Source organism: Pagrus pagrus, assembly GCF_965226575.1.
Source record: "Pagrus pagrus genome assembly, chromosome: 3".
In the NCBI taxonomy this organism is placed as follows: domain Eukaryota; kingdom Metazoa; phylum Chordata; class Actinopteri; order Spariformes; family Sparidae; genus Pagrus; species Pagrus pagrus.
The window spans coordinates 9,821,630-9,834,484 of record NC_140187.1 but is presented as its reverse complement, the minus strand read 5'-3'; the positions used below and the strand labels follow the sequence as shown (position 1 = coordinate 9,834,484).

At 41.0% G+C, this 12,855-nt stretch overlaps 1 protein-coding gene across 1 annotated transcript; it reads left to right on the top strand.

Annotated features, from left to right (window-relative positions):
• Window positions 1-919: 919 nt before the first annotated feature.
• mov10a (Mov10 RNA helicase a) lies at window positions 920-12,736 on the top strand. Its single transcript, XM_084348978.1, has 22 exons — window positions 920-1,674; window positions 1,766-1,871; window positions 1,998-2,197; window positions 3,071-3,312; window positions 3,410-3,656; window positions 4,496-4,624; window positions 4,712-4,874; window positions 5,407-5,558; window positions 5,752-5,922; window positions 6,410-6,557; window positions 7,572-7,733; window positions 8,077-8,180; window positions 8,306-8,403; window positions 8,722-8,820; window positions 9,851-9,959; window positions 10,072-10,189; window positions 10,944-11,135; window positions 11,222-11,293; window positions 11,503-11,628; window positions 11,737-11,825; window positions 12,062-12,180; window positions 12,267-12,736. Exons 1-22 carry the CDS (start codon window positions 1,556-1,558, stop codon window positions 12,326-12,328), a joined length of 3,027 nt encoding a protein of 1,008 aa, XP_084205104.1. The 5' UTR covers window positions 920-1,555; the 3' UTR covers window positions 12,329-12,736.
• The last annotated feature ends 119 nt before the right edge of the window (window positions 12,737-12,855 follow it).

Here is a 12,855-nt window from a genome sequence, read left to right as displayed (position 1 = left end):
TTATTTATAGGCTTGAAAAAAATTGCATCGTGCACCTTTAATGTCCGTAATGTTTTGGGGATCATGTTTGGCAGCTGCATTATCAGTACAGCACATGCAGGCCTGAATTCAGCCATGTCATGCAGAACAAATTACATTGGGATATGCTCGTCACTGAATACTGCATTTGGTACATTACACCCGTCTTAGCTACATATTTATGTTTACTGTCCATAACCAGGTATGTGAATGATGTTATATAATACTCTATGTAGTTATGAATTATGATTATATTCCTACTGAATTTTGATTAGAGCTAAAATAATAAGTTGTAGTCGATTCATTGAAAAAACCAGCAACTATTTTGATGATTGATTACTCTGAAATCATACTGATTACCAAATATTTGCTTAGTCCTGTCCAGTTTGAGGACTCTGATTTTTCTTGTTTTAGAGTACCGGAATAGGCTGTATTTCGGTTTTGGACTGATGGTCAGACACAAAATTAATATAATTAATAAATAATAATTAATGACTCTAAATATCAAAGCAACATTATGTTCAAACTGGCCATTTAATTTTTATTTTTTGCACTTTAGCATCCCCCGCAGTTTCTGAGTGTAACACTGATGTTGCAGTGTTACATAATGTTGCTTTTAATTCGCTCTTTGCTCTTGAAAATTGTTATAGGTATTTTTGGACTTATTTCTGATGTTTATAGAGATTAATAGAGAAAATATCATCAGTTGATAAAATAATAACAGTTAGTTGCAGCTGCACTTTTGATTACCAATGAATCATCTCTGTAGTTCATACAAAAAAAAAAAAAACAATATGAAGAATTTATTTAACAATTTATTTATTTAACAATCAAAAAAAGATAAGTTGATAATGAAAAAAATAATAGTGCCAAATCACATTACTCATCCTTTAATTGGCGTGAGATTTAATATAATTTAGCAACTATAAAATATTGTATTTTTAAATTCATTATTTGAAAAACATGACTTTACCCTGGAGCTGCCCTGCTGGTGATGCGCTACAGCTTAGGGAGTGTCAACAAAAACATGACTGAGGATGCTATTGTAGTCTGCTTATAAAACGTGTAGGTAAATTTGAACTTCGTCTAAACTTTAGGTTTTAAAAACAGAAGACTTCGTACTAAAGTTGTTCGGTGAAGAGGTATTTTATTTATTTTTTCGCCGATGGGTTTTCGCTTTTTTCGGCGTCACATAATTGTAGACGCTCCCTGACTGCGACCGTTAGCAAGCGTCCATCAGCTGGGATTTTGCGCTAAACTGCACGACTCAGTCGATTCATACATCGTTTAATCGACATTTTTACACGTCAAAATGAATGAGAGCTCGACGGCAACGTAAAAGTGAAACTGCCACACTGCGAATATGCGCATAAGTCGCGTAAAAATACGTAACATGTTGCCATGTCCACACCGTCCCAGCGCTGCATTCACAACAGAAACAACATTAATGCTTCAGGAGGTTGATAGTGAGTCAGCCGGTGAACTTCCTCATCGGAGTCAGTCCAGAGTCAACAGCAGCGGCCTGTAACACGTCAACATGTCGCTGAAATCAAATCTTCAATCCGGACTGGACTTCATTGAATTTCTGGGAGGCAGAGTGTCAATCACCAACAAGAAGGAACTTCGTGACATCTACAACTCTGAGTTCAGGGGCAGGTAGGCTGTTAAAACAAGTGTGTGTGTGTTACATGCAGCTATCACACTGGGCTGTGTGTAATACTCCAACTCTGTATGTTTATGTCCACAGAGAAGGAAGAAAAGACCCCAATTTCTCCAATGTTGTATTTGCACTTTTGACATTCAACAAAGCCTTCGCAACAAAGGACAAGCTCTTCATAAATGTCAAACCTCAGGTAAGCAGAGCTGTCATCCCCCTAGTAGGAACATGACTGGACGTGTTTTGTGTTATTTTGCTGGAAGGAAGGAGACACAGAAACAAAATGAGGACGTATGATGCTATTTTTTAATCTCTGCCGTAGGTTCAAGTGTGCTATGATCAGTGGAGGAGGCCCCGGGCCCCTCAGCCACAGCCACACAGTCCCAGCCCCGGCTCTGGCCCTCAGAAGACAGCTAAGACTCCTAAACCCTCGTCCTCCTCTGCCCCCTCGACCCCTGCGACCCCTGTGACCCCCAAGAAAAAGCTGGCTGCGGAAATCCTCGGCAAGTTAAAGGCGAACAGGTAGGTTTCTTTCAGTGTGCTCTCTGTATAATGTTGTAATATTTTCCATGACTGTTGCCATAAAATTTTACTAATTGGGTCTAATGTCCGTTCTGCCACATGACAGAGGAGTGCCACTGTGTGTCACACACACACCTTGGTTTCATTGTCCCTGCTTTTGTGCAATAAAGCCTAATAATCGTCCCTGAACTCTGAAGACTGTTTGAGTCTGTTTGTCTCTACGGGTTGTGTGGTCAGAGGTCTGAACCCATCTGGTCCTGGTGAAGATTTCTTTTCCACAAAAGTTGTGGGTTCAAACTTGCTGGTCCACTGGTGCATTCCTGTGCAGAGTTTGCATCTTTTTCCACCCACGTGGGTGTCTCCAGATGTAAAAGACATGCATGCTAAACTGCCCTGAGGAGTGAATGTGAGAATGAACGGTCGCCTGTCTGTACGTGTTGATAGATTGTTGGAGATTTGTTCAATATCCACCTCGCCTTTCGTCCAAGCTCGGTATCAGTCTCTGCAGGTCGGCATAAAAATAGATGTCGACATGAAAATAGATGCTTATAAAAAATCTACGCACAATATCATGAAAAATGTGAACAGTATTAAAGATAAAAACTATATATAGATATAGATAAAAATTATTGAAGAGAAATAATTGGATTCAAATAAAATTCAGTACCCAGTAATATGTCAATTTAATTTGATATTAGACAGCCCAGAGAGACAACAGTCCTTGTCTCTCTGGGCTGCCTTATGGCGAGATGAAAGAGGGAGAAGTCGGGGATGGGTGATGACCACCAAGATGTACTCGCCTTCCCTCTGACAGTTACAAGCCTTACAGGTGTAAACGCTGCAGTTTACTGATCATGCCTTTCTCCCTCGCAGGAAAAAGTTGACGGCTGACAAGTGGGGCATTCAGATCACTTCAGATCCCGTGGGGCAAAATGGAAAAGTTCAGTTCACTGTGGAACGTCTGAGGGAGTCGTTCATCCTCAGGTTCCACATCCTAAACAAGGGCACCATCTGCATCCACTTCACCTACTACACTGCCCTGCACAAGATGCGCTGTTTCACTCTGGAGGATGAGAGGAGAGTCACCAGAGCCTGTCCACTGTTCCTCTGTCCTGGTGAGAACACTCCTCCTTTCTGTTTTCGTTGACAAAAAACACCGAAGAGATGATTAATGCTCACAGCTCCTCCCGTGGCTTCTTCTGTCTCTCACAGGAGAAAGCTATGAGGTTCTGGTTCGGTACAAGCTCAACCACTTTGGATATTTTCCTGCCACGTTGTACTTTGAGTTCTGCCCGGATCTGCCAGGATCTGCACCCTTTTGCATCGTGCGGGAGGTGGAAGCGTTAGCCAGCACCCCTCTGGCGGTGGAGCTGGGGCCCGTGTCTCCTTACAAACCATTTCAGAGGGGCAGATACAAGGCTGCCAACCTCGTGATAGTGGATGGGGTCCCTCCTGAGAAGTAAGAACTGACCAGTCTAAGAAAAGAAATGCCCTTGTTTGCCTGGTTATTAAAGGAGAGAACGCCATACATTTTACCAGGTCTAAAAAAGTGAAAAGTGGAAGTACATTAAATGTCATCTAATGAGAGCTTATGAGAAAATGAGCCTACCTCTCACTTGATTTATAACCTCAGTAAACTGTTTCCTAACAAGTTTATGGTCTCAACCTCTAGTCCCATTTAGAGTGAAAGAGTACTACAGGTTATATTAAATAGGTTATGTGAAGTTTATTGAATTCTGATTAACACAGCGTCGGCTGGGGATGAAGATAAAATGAAAAAAAAGATCTGTGTGGGAAGTTAGAAAAGTAAGTGAGCTCACCAGACCTCTGCAGCCGGTCCTCGTCTCTGTTTGAGGCTAGCAGCTTGAGGCTACACTAGCTGCTACTTGCATAAGACACTTGATTCTCCATTGTGGGTAATTAGGCATCAGGTTTGGATAAAGAAAAGGAATGTGTGTATTTAAAAACGAAGATATCTCTGGTTCTGATCCATGATCCAAGTCTTTTAACTGTGCATTGTGAGTCTGGCAATGTAATATGAGTGCAAGGGTTACAGATAAATGCAGAGCAGTGTTTTACTATCTCCAAATTGAATGAGTACAAATATTTCCCCCCAGCAGCAGGAAATCCATGATGACAGATTTCAGTGCAAATGTTTGATTTGGGAGCTGGTTGAAGCAATTTCCTTCATGTGTAATTGAAATTGATCAACAAATGGACCCAGAGCGGTTCCTGAAATTGTGTTTTATTCATGCTGATAACAATCATGATGTGTTTGTGTTTTGTTCCTCTCTGCAGTTCTGTCGCCAAGCCTCCAAAGATGCCGGTGAGATTAGCAGAATACGAGTGCCCAGCATACCTAAAGGACGTGGCTAAACGAATGATGGAGGACCCCGCGGCTGCCGGGCGGAGCTTCCCATCCGTGAAGTGAGACGACGACTTAGTTATTTATCAGTTTTATCGGTGAAGTCTTTTCTGGTCATCACAGTGTTTGTATGTGTACTGTATGTCCAGGGGTCTTCTGGACTCTTCTTTAAAGATGAAGACGTACCCTCATCGATTTCACCTCCTGCTACACCTGGAAGAGCTACAGATGGAGTGGGACATCAAGAAGTATGACCTCCTCGAGCAAACCATGACTCAAGAGAAGAGCAACAAAAAACTGCTCAGACTCAGAGTAAGAAATCCTCACAGTGTACATGAACTGTTTTGAATAGCAGCAATGGAAAGTCAATGCGTTGCGATGACAACTCTTTTCCCTGCTCCCTTTGTATGATGTTATACCATCTCTATATGCTGAGAATCCTCTGGAAGCCCGCTGGTCTATTGTGAGCTCGGTGATCTGAAATTATAATAATAATCATCTTTATAGAGCACAAATCCTTGTTAGTGCTTCACAATGACGGAAAAATTCAATAAATACAAACATAAAAAACTGAACACTGATAGAGAACATTAAAAAAGCAAAATTAGGACAGGCTAAGAGCAGTAAGAGTGTGAATGTTTTAAGAAGGGACCTAAAGGAGACCAGACAGACAGAAGACCTCTGCCTGAGGATCTCAAGATACCGTACTAAGAGGTCAGAGATGTTGTTGGGATTGAGACTATGACAAGCCTGAAAAGTAATCAGTAAAATCTTTAAATGTGTTGGGAAAGGAATAAAAACACAGCAGAGCAGAAAGAAGGTCAACATTTGTATTCTCCAACAGGTTCCCGGAGTTGCTGAGAATCGACCATCTGTACTCCGTGGAGATTGTCTGAGGGTGCACAAGTCTGTGGACAAGGTCGAGCCGATCACTGTGTACAATGGATATGTTCACAGGGTGGAGCTGGATAGCGTGAAGCTGGGCTTTTCGAAGCAGTAAGAGCTGGATTAAGTTTACTTTTCATGAGCAATTAATCTTATTATTATGATGGCGATTAATCGATTAATGTTTAGTCTAAAAAATGTTTTAAAAAAATGGATTATCACAAGATAAATTTTCTATTATGTCTCTAACCATAAATAAAGAATCGAACTCACAGCATCCTCTCACACTCCACTGCTGTTTCAGGCTGTTGGACATTTTTATCAGCAACATGAAGTTCGATGTGGAGTTTACTCTCAACCGGTACCCCTTGAAGCTGCAGCATCGCGCTTTGGACTTGGCAGCAAAACATGAACTCGAAGAGGTGCTGTTCCCATCTGGTGCAGCAGCGGCTAGTCTCCCCATGCCCAAACTCAGGTCTGGTGGTCATTACACGTGAAGAAAATGCATACAGAACCCTTAAAGTACTGTGTGTCTTGTATTTGTTGCAGCAGCTGTCTGGCATTGCTGAAAAGAGTGTGTGAACTGAATGATGAGTGTGTGTTTCTCAGCAGCCTTCGCCTCTGTTCTGTCTGGGCACTCGTCCACCATATTGTACTAACAGGAGGGGATTCTGTTCTTTGGTTTAATGCCATAATTTTGCCTCAAGTGGATGCAGTAAAACATGGGGGATTATGTTGGCCGAGGACTTGCATACAAAGCCTTATCTCCTACATATACCAGACAAAGTTCACTGTTATAACAAACCTGCATCTCCTCATCAGTGACAGGGACACAGATACAAATTTCATCCTCACATTTGGATTGTTTTGCTTTATTTAACAGATTAGTTTCACCTCTATTTTTAGCCTCTGCTCCACATTTTTTTACTTAAAGTGTTTCACAAATCCATTGTCACATTCAGGATGTTCAACAGTCAGCTGGAAAACAACCCGCAGCAACATGCGGCTGTCCAGCGCATCGTAGCCGGATCATCAAAGCCCGCTCCTCATCTTGTGTTTGGGCCCCCTGGAACTGGAAAGACAATCACTCTGGTTGAGGCCATGAATCAGGTATTAAATGTTCAAGATGTGCTGTATTTCGTCTCTGGCTTTGGCTTCTTCAGCGTGAAGATTTACTACTTTTCGGGGCCTTACATCATAGTAAATGGAATATTTTTAGGTTTTAGTATGTTTCTGGGACTAAACAACATTTGTGAAGAGGCCGCCCTGCGTTCTAGGATATTATGATTTCCATTTTTACCGTTCAAAATCAAATCAATTTATTTATATAGCCAAAAGCCACAATCACATTGCCTCAGTGGGCTTTACAAACTGTAAAGTGAAGACCGAACTATCAGTCCAGAAAATAATATGCAGATTTTTTGAGAATGAAAATAATTTTAATCGCAGTCCAAACACCAGACTGTCTGCCAGAGTTGGGGATTTCTGTGTTTTGTCTGTGCTTTTTGGCGTTGGTTGAAGTGGATGAGTCAAAAAGGCCATGTCACATATTTCCACCTGACAGCCAGATTTGACCAACATGTGACTCAGAAACAAAAATACATTTACAGTTGCTGGGTTGTTCGGTTGCCACCAAGACGCCACGTCAGTCAAATGTCAGTCTTGAAGTAGCAGATTTGATCGTTAAAGTCTTTTTGTTTGTATCGTAACTATCTTTGATTGTAGATCTGAAGTATAAACTTTTTTTATATATATATAATGTGTGGGTTTTCACAGGAAGCTGCTCATCAACTCAAGAAGAAGCGGCCTCAAAAAGGATACCTAATTTTCCACAATTGCTGTAAATGTAAAGATAACGTGGGCATAATATTTCCTTCCAAACAATTTTAATGCGTAAACTGATGAAATGATCAAACAAAATCAACTCATAGACTATGCCGGTCCAGTTCAACTCATAACTGACCTAATGAGTTGTTTTAATTATGTATTCTTTTATGTTGCTTGCAAAATGCATACGTTCATACCAAAACCAACCACCTGACACTATTTGTACAGCAACTAAAAAGCATCAGTGTGATGTGTCAGTAATTATAAGAATGAATTTTCCTTGGCTCACATTTTCAGGTCAGCAAGGCAGACCCGTCAGTCCACATCCTCGCCTGCGCACCTTCAAACAGTGCCTGTGACCTCCTCTGTGAGAGGCTGATGGTGCACATGGATCCTCATCGGGTTTACCGTATGTACGCCAGCAGCCGAGACCCAAGAACTGTCCCCAAGAGCCTGCTGGTGAGCATCAGCTAACAGTTTTACACCCCATGGGATAATCTGGTTTTGTCTTATTGGTGGTGAATCGTCTCCAAGCACATTTGAGCTTTTAATAACTTGATCTTCATTAAACTAAGGTCATGATAATCCAGTTCATAGAATGTGTAACGAGTATATAGTCAAAGGCATTGTTGTAAAAGCAATGCCAGTTTAAGCAAATGTGCCGAATATGAATAAATAATTATAAGAGAAGATACTGAGACAGACGCATTCAGGTACTTTAAGGATGGATGAAAAATCTGTCACGTTTGTTTTGATAGTTTGTATTTTTCTTACGTGTCGATTTATCTTTTGGCTCTTCCAGAAACATTGTAACTGGGACGAGGGAAGAGAAAGTTTCGTGTTTCCACATAAAGGAAGTCTGATGAAATACACAGTCGTAGTTACAACTTTGATCTCAGCTGGCAGGTAGGTTGCTCGCATATACAGTAACTATTCAGTATTTTCATAATTCTTTAGCGTTACACAGCATGAGCCGTGTTGCACTTACATATTACTGAAGTAAAGTTTCTGATGTGTGTTTCTGTTTTTAGACTGGTGTCTGGAGGAATCCCAGTCGGCCATTTTACCCATGTGTTTGTGGATGAAGGAGGCCAGGCAGTGGAGCCAGAGTGTGTCATCACTGTCGCAGGTAAGTGCTGAATGAACAGAACAGAATATACCGGGTTAGAAGAAGGTCTACTGGCTGTGAAACACTGAACAGATTTCACCCCGATCATTGTAAAGAACTTGATCCAATGGCCTCATCAGTGTGCACGCCCTGTGACCTGAGCAGGCATGTGAGGAATGTGGAGTTCAGGATTGTCTTAGCATTCGTAACTCCATTTTTGTGGCTTTTTCTGCAAACCTTTTTTTTGCACCTCAAGTGGTCTTACTGTGTAAGCTTGTAAGAGCTCAACCCGTGGTGAAACTTGTTACTAATTGGTTGGACGGTCACTTTGTTTCACAGGTCTGCTCAGTGCACGGGAGGGTCAGCTGGTGCTTGCAGGAGATCCCAAGCAGCTGGGACCGATCCTTCGATCACCTATTGCGCTGCAGTATGGACTTGGTGAGACGAGGATTACATTTTTATAACCTGATGTATTCTGTTGCACACTATAGCCCTATTAGCTGTGGACTGGTATTACCAGGGGACCCGGTGTGATTTATTTATGTATAAATTACCACTCCACGTTTGTGTTCCATGTGGCGCATTCATGTGGGATAACCAAGGTCCGTATTTTACACGTATTTACTGCCACTATACCAATGTCAAGGCTCCGTCTAAAATGCCCACTTTATGCATGCATTACAGTTATAAATACACATTTGCAGCTTGTTTAGATAATTTAAAAGATGCTTTGTGGATTTACTTGAATATGTCAACTACGGGTAGACCGATTATTGGCCCTGGACGATTATCGTGGCCGATATTCAGCATTTTCCGATAATTGGTATCAGCAATTTTTCCGTCAGATTGCTGATAGAAAAAAACAATTTTAAAATGTGCTACTTTGACACAAAGAGTTTCATTTTAACTACATATGAATATCGGTTTTCAGTCTCCTTGACTTCTAATAATCGGTATCGGCCCTGAAAAAGCCACATCCGTCGACCCCTAATGACAGCCTTTTGTTGCTCTCACCCTTCTTTGTTAGCACTTTTAAACATCAGTGTAGCCGATCTCAGAGAACAGCTGTTGACTGCTGTGCAACAAGAGCTGCAATCAAATGTCTTACTTGTTCAGTTATTTAATAACAGAAAACATGTTTCAAAAGAAAGAAGACCCAGAATCACCAACATTTGCACAGGACTTTTATTATCATAATAAATGGTGGAATTTTTATGGAAAAAATTACGGACATGGCAGATTAAGATCACAGACTTCTCCCTCAATTATTACAACTTACTTGAGGTCCTGACGTAATACTAGTGAAGTGTGACTAAGGCTGATGGTAGTAATTATTGCACTGTTTAACTTATTTTTACTGATAAAGCTGTTGGATAAATTAAGTGTTGCTTCTGCTGTTCATTGCGTCTTGACTTATCCACATGATTCAAGGCTTTAATTGAATTACTGTGACTATGATGATCTGCAGGGCTTTCTCTGCTGGAGAGACTGATGAGGGATAACCCTTTATATCAGAAAAGCACAGACTCCGGACACTTCGACACCCGCTTTGTCACCAAACTGCTGCGAAACTACAGGTGCGTCTTTCAGTTGTCGCCTCCATTTTGCTTGTCACAGTTAGCTGCTGTTTTGATTAAAGCTTTTTCTGTTTTTCATGTTTGTTTTTTTTTCATCCCTTTCTTCTCTCAGGTCTCATGCTGCCATTCTGAAAATCCCCAATGAGATGTTCTATGAGAACGAACTGCAGGTGTTCGCAGACCAGTGGGATCGCGAGGCCTACTGCAACTGGGAATACCTCCCCAAAAAGGTTTTTAACCTTTCAAAACTTCTGAAATAATCATAATACTTATATCATCCTAATACACAGCAAACCATTCGGAACAAAATACAGTTTATTTATAGACCCGTTAAAGGGAATCTCAAGTCAACGTTTCTTTAATAGTCACAGATAAATCAAAAGATGCTATTTAGTTGCATTGTGGCAGCGGTGCCCAAATGTTTTGCCATTGAGGACCAAAACTGACACTTAACAGTGGCCCACGGATCACAAGCGAGTAACTATTGTACTGTATTGTTTTGTATTATAAGGATGCAAAATGGTCCCAAGGATCCTGAGTTTGCTTAATTTACAGACTTCCTGTGAGAAGTGTCAATGTCTGCCACGCTGAGACTATTAAAAAAAGATTATTAACAATTAGGGATCCCACAAATTTAAAGAATATCTGTACGTCACAACACAAAACATAAAACAGCATTAACATTATAAATTTTTCCAAAATTATTTCCAAATTGTTTTTGCTAGAAACATCTGCCAGTCCAAGTTGAACCTTATGGTAGGCCAGCTGTGGCCTGCGGGCCCCACTTTGTGCAGCTCTGCCTCAGGGACATAAATTCAGGATATTTCCGCCTCTATTAGACTGATTTTGACCACTTTGTTGCCAGTTTGTCTCTCGGAAGTCCCCCAACTTCATGGAATTGCAATACTAACTGCTGAGAGTTCCTTAAATTCACAAATCACCACAGGGATAACATATAACTGTATAACTGTCACATCACTACAGGGTTTCCCACTGATCTTCCACGGGGTGATGGGCAAAGACGAGAGAGAAGCCAACAGTCCGTCTTTCTTCAACGTGTCTGAGATTGAAGTCCTGGTCGACTACCTCACCAAGCTGATGGAGACACAAGGAAAGAAGGGGCTCCCCAAACTTTCTCCAAAGGACATTGGCATAATCGCCCCCTACAGGAAACAAGTGAGTCAACCTGCTGCTTGTGTTTTTAGAGATGTGTGTGAATAGTTTTAACAAGACATCTGTGAAAATGCCTACTTTTCTAACAGGTGGAGAAAATCACAAAGGCCCTGAAGTCTGCCTCAGCTCTGAAACGATGGAGCAATCTCACCGAGCTCAAGGTAAAAACATTAACCTGCATCACCTCATCTCGTTTGTTGCTCTGAAAGAAATTCAAGGCTGTTTGTTTAAAGTCTCTTCAGCACATAATCAGTTAAAATAAGTGTTATTGAATAAGAAAAGTTGTCTTTGTCACAAATATATACACATATATATATTAATAGACATCACATTTGGTATTTTTGCTAACATATCTCCTTCTTTCCATCAGGTGGGGTCAGTGGAGGAGTTTCAGGGACAAGAGAGGAAGATCATCATGGTGTCTACCGTCCGCAGCAGCCTCCACTACGTCAAAATGGACGAAGACTTCAACATTGGATTCCTCTCAAATGAAAAGGTCTGTTTGATCCTTCCTCCTGATATACAGTGATGACAAAACCAGCAGGATCTTTAATATGTTTATCTGAATCTTTCGGACCTTTATTTGTATCGATCTACTTTGCAGAGATTCAACGTGGCCGTGACCAGAGCCAGGTCCCTGTTGATAGTCGTAGGAAACCCAGTGATCCTCAACAAGGACTCCACCTGGAAGAAGTAAGGCAAAGCGACATTTTTGACGCAGATGAGAAGAAAACAACAAGAGTATTCTTTCAGAGTTAAGAGTCTTGTGTTGAAACGTGATTATTGAGATTGAAAGTGCATTCTTGACCCCGGACACTGCAGTTGACAAAACAACCTCAACACAAGCTCTATTTAGTAACAGTTCTGGAGCTTATTACACAATAAGCTTTTCGTCTAGATTTAATAAATCTGTGGTTATTCTTTCGCAGGTTCATCAGCTACTGTGTGAACGAGAAGGGTTACACTGGATTTGACTTCAGAGACGCAGAAGGAGAAGACGACATTGTGTCCAGACTGGCGAACCTGAAAGTCAACGTGGATTCTGACGGTAAGTTCAGCTAAAAAACATTTACTCAGGCTCATATCACTTTCAGTGTTCTGCTGGTGAGGAATTGTCGTGTCTTCCTGTTACAGGTCCTGGACCAGAGAGTGCCCTACAGCAACATGTGGACCTTGAATGGAAAAATGAGCACTAACATCTCCGTTACAACACAAAAATAAGAACCATTTGCAGTGACATTCTGTAGAAATTAACTGGTGTAGGTACATCATGATACACAGCAAGTTTTCCCTCTCTGAGCTTTAAACGCACTAAACATTTGCATCTATTATTTCACAATATGGCCTTTTTATGAACATTTCTAAGAGCAGATTGCATATTTTGGTGCAATGCAACAGCGCTCTGATTTTGGTCTTTTGTTCTTGACTTTGTCTCTTCAGTAATTATTTTTTCTGGGTTGGAAACGAAGAAGCACACCACTCTATTTCTCAGGAATTAATCACCTTATGTCTTATGCTGTCTGCACTTTTCAGTTTCTTTTTTAACTTATCTATTACTTTCTGGTAATTGCTGAAGAAATAAACGCTTTCATTTTTGCACCACATCTCACAACCTTCCCTTTGATTAGTCATCACCTTTAATGTTATCATCTGCCAGTCACCACATTTGATGTCTTAAAGGGACAGTGCTATTTATTTATCTAGATTGTTTTGGTGTGAGTTG

Coding starts and splice junctions, on each gene's coding strand:
- mov10a (XM_084348978.1), top strand. CDS start 1,556: ATGTCGCTGAAATCAAATCTTCAATCCGGACTGGACTTCATTGAATTT. Junction 11,136..11,221: donor TCGCCCCCTACAGGAAACAA/GTGAGTCAACCT, acceptor CTTTTCTAACAG/GTGGAGAAAATCACAAAGGC. Junction 11,826..12,061: donor AAGGACTCCACCTGGAAGAA/GTAAGGCAAAGC, acceptor ATTCTTTCGCAG/GTTCATCAGCTACTGTGTGA.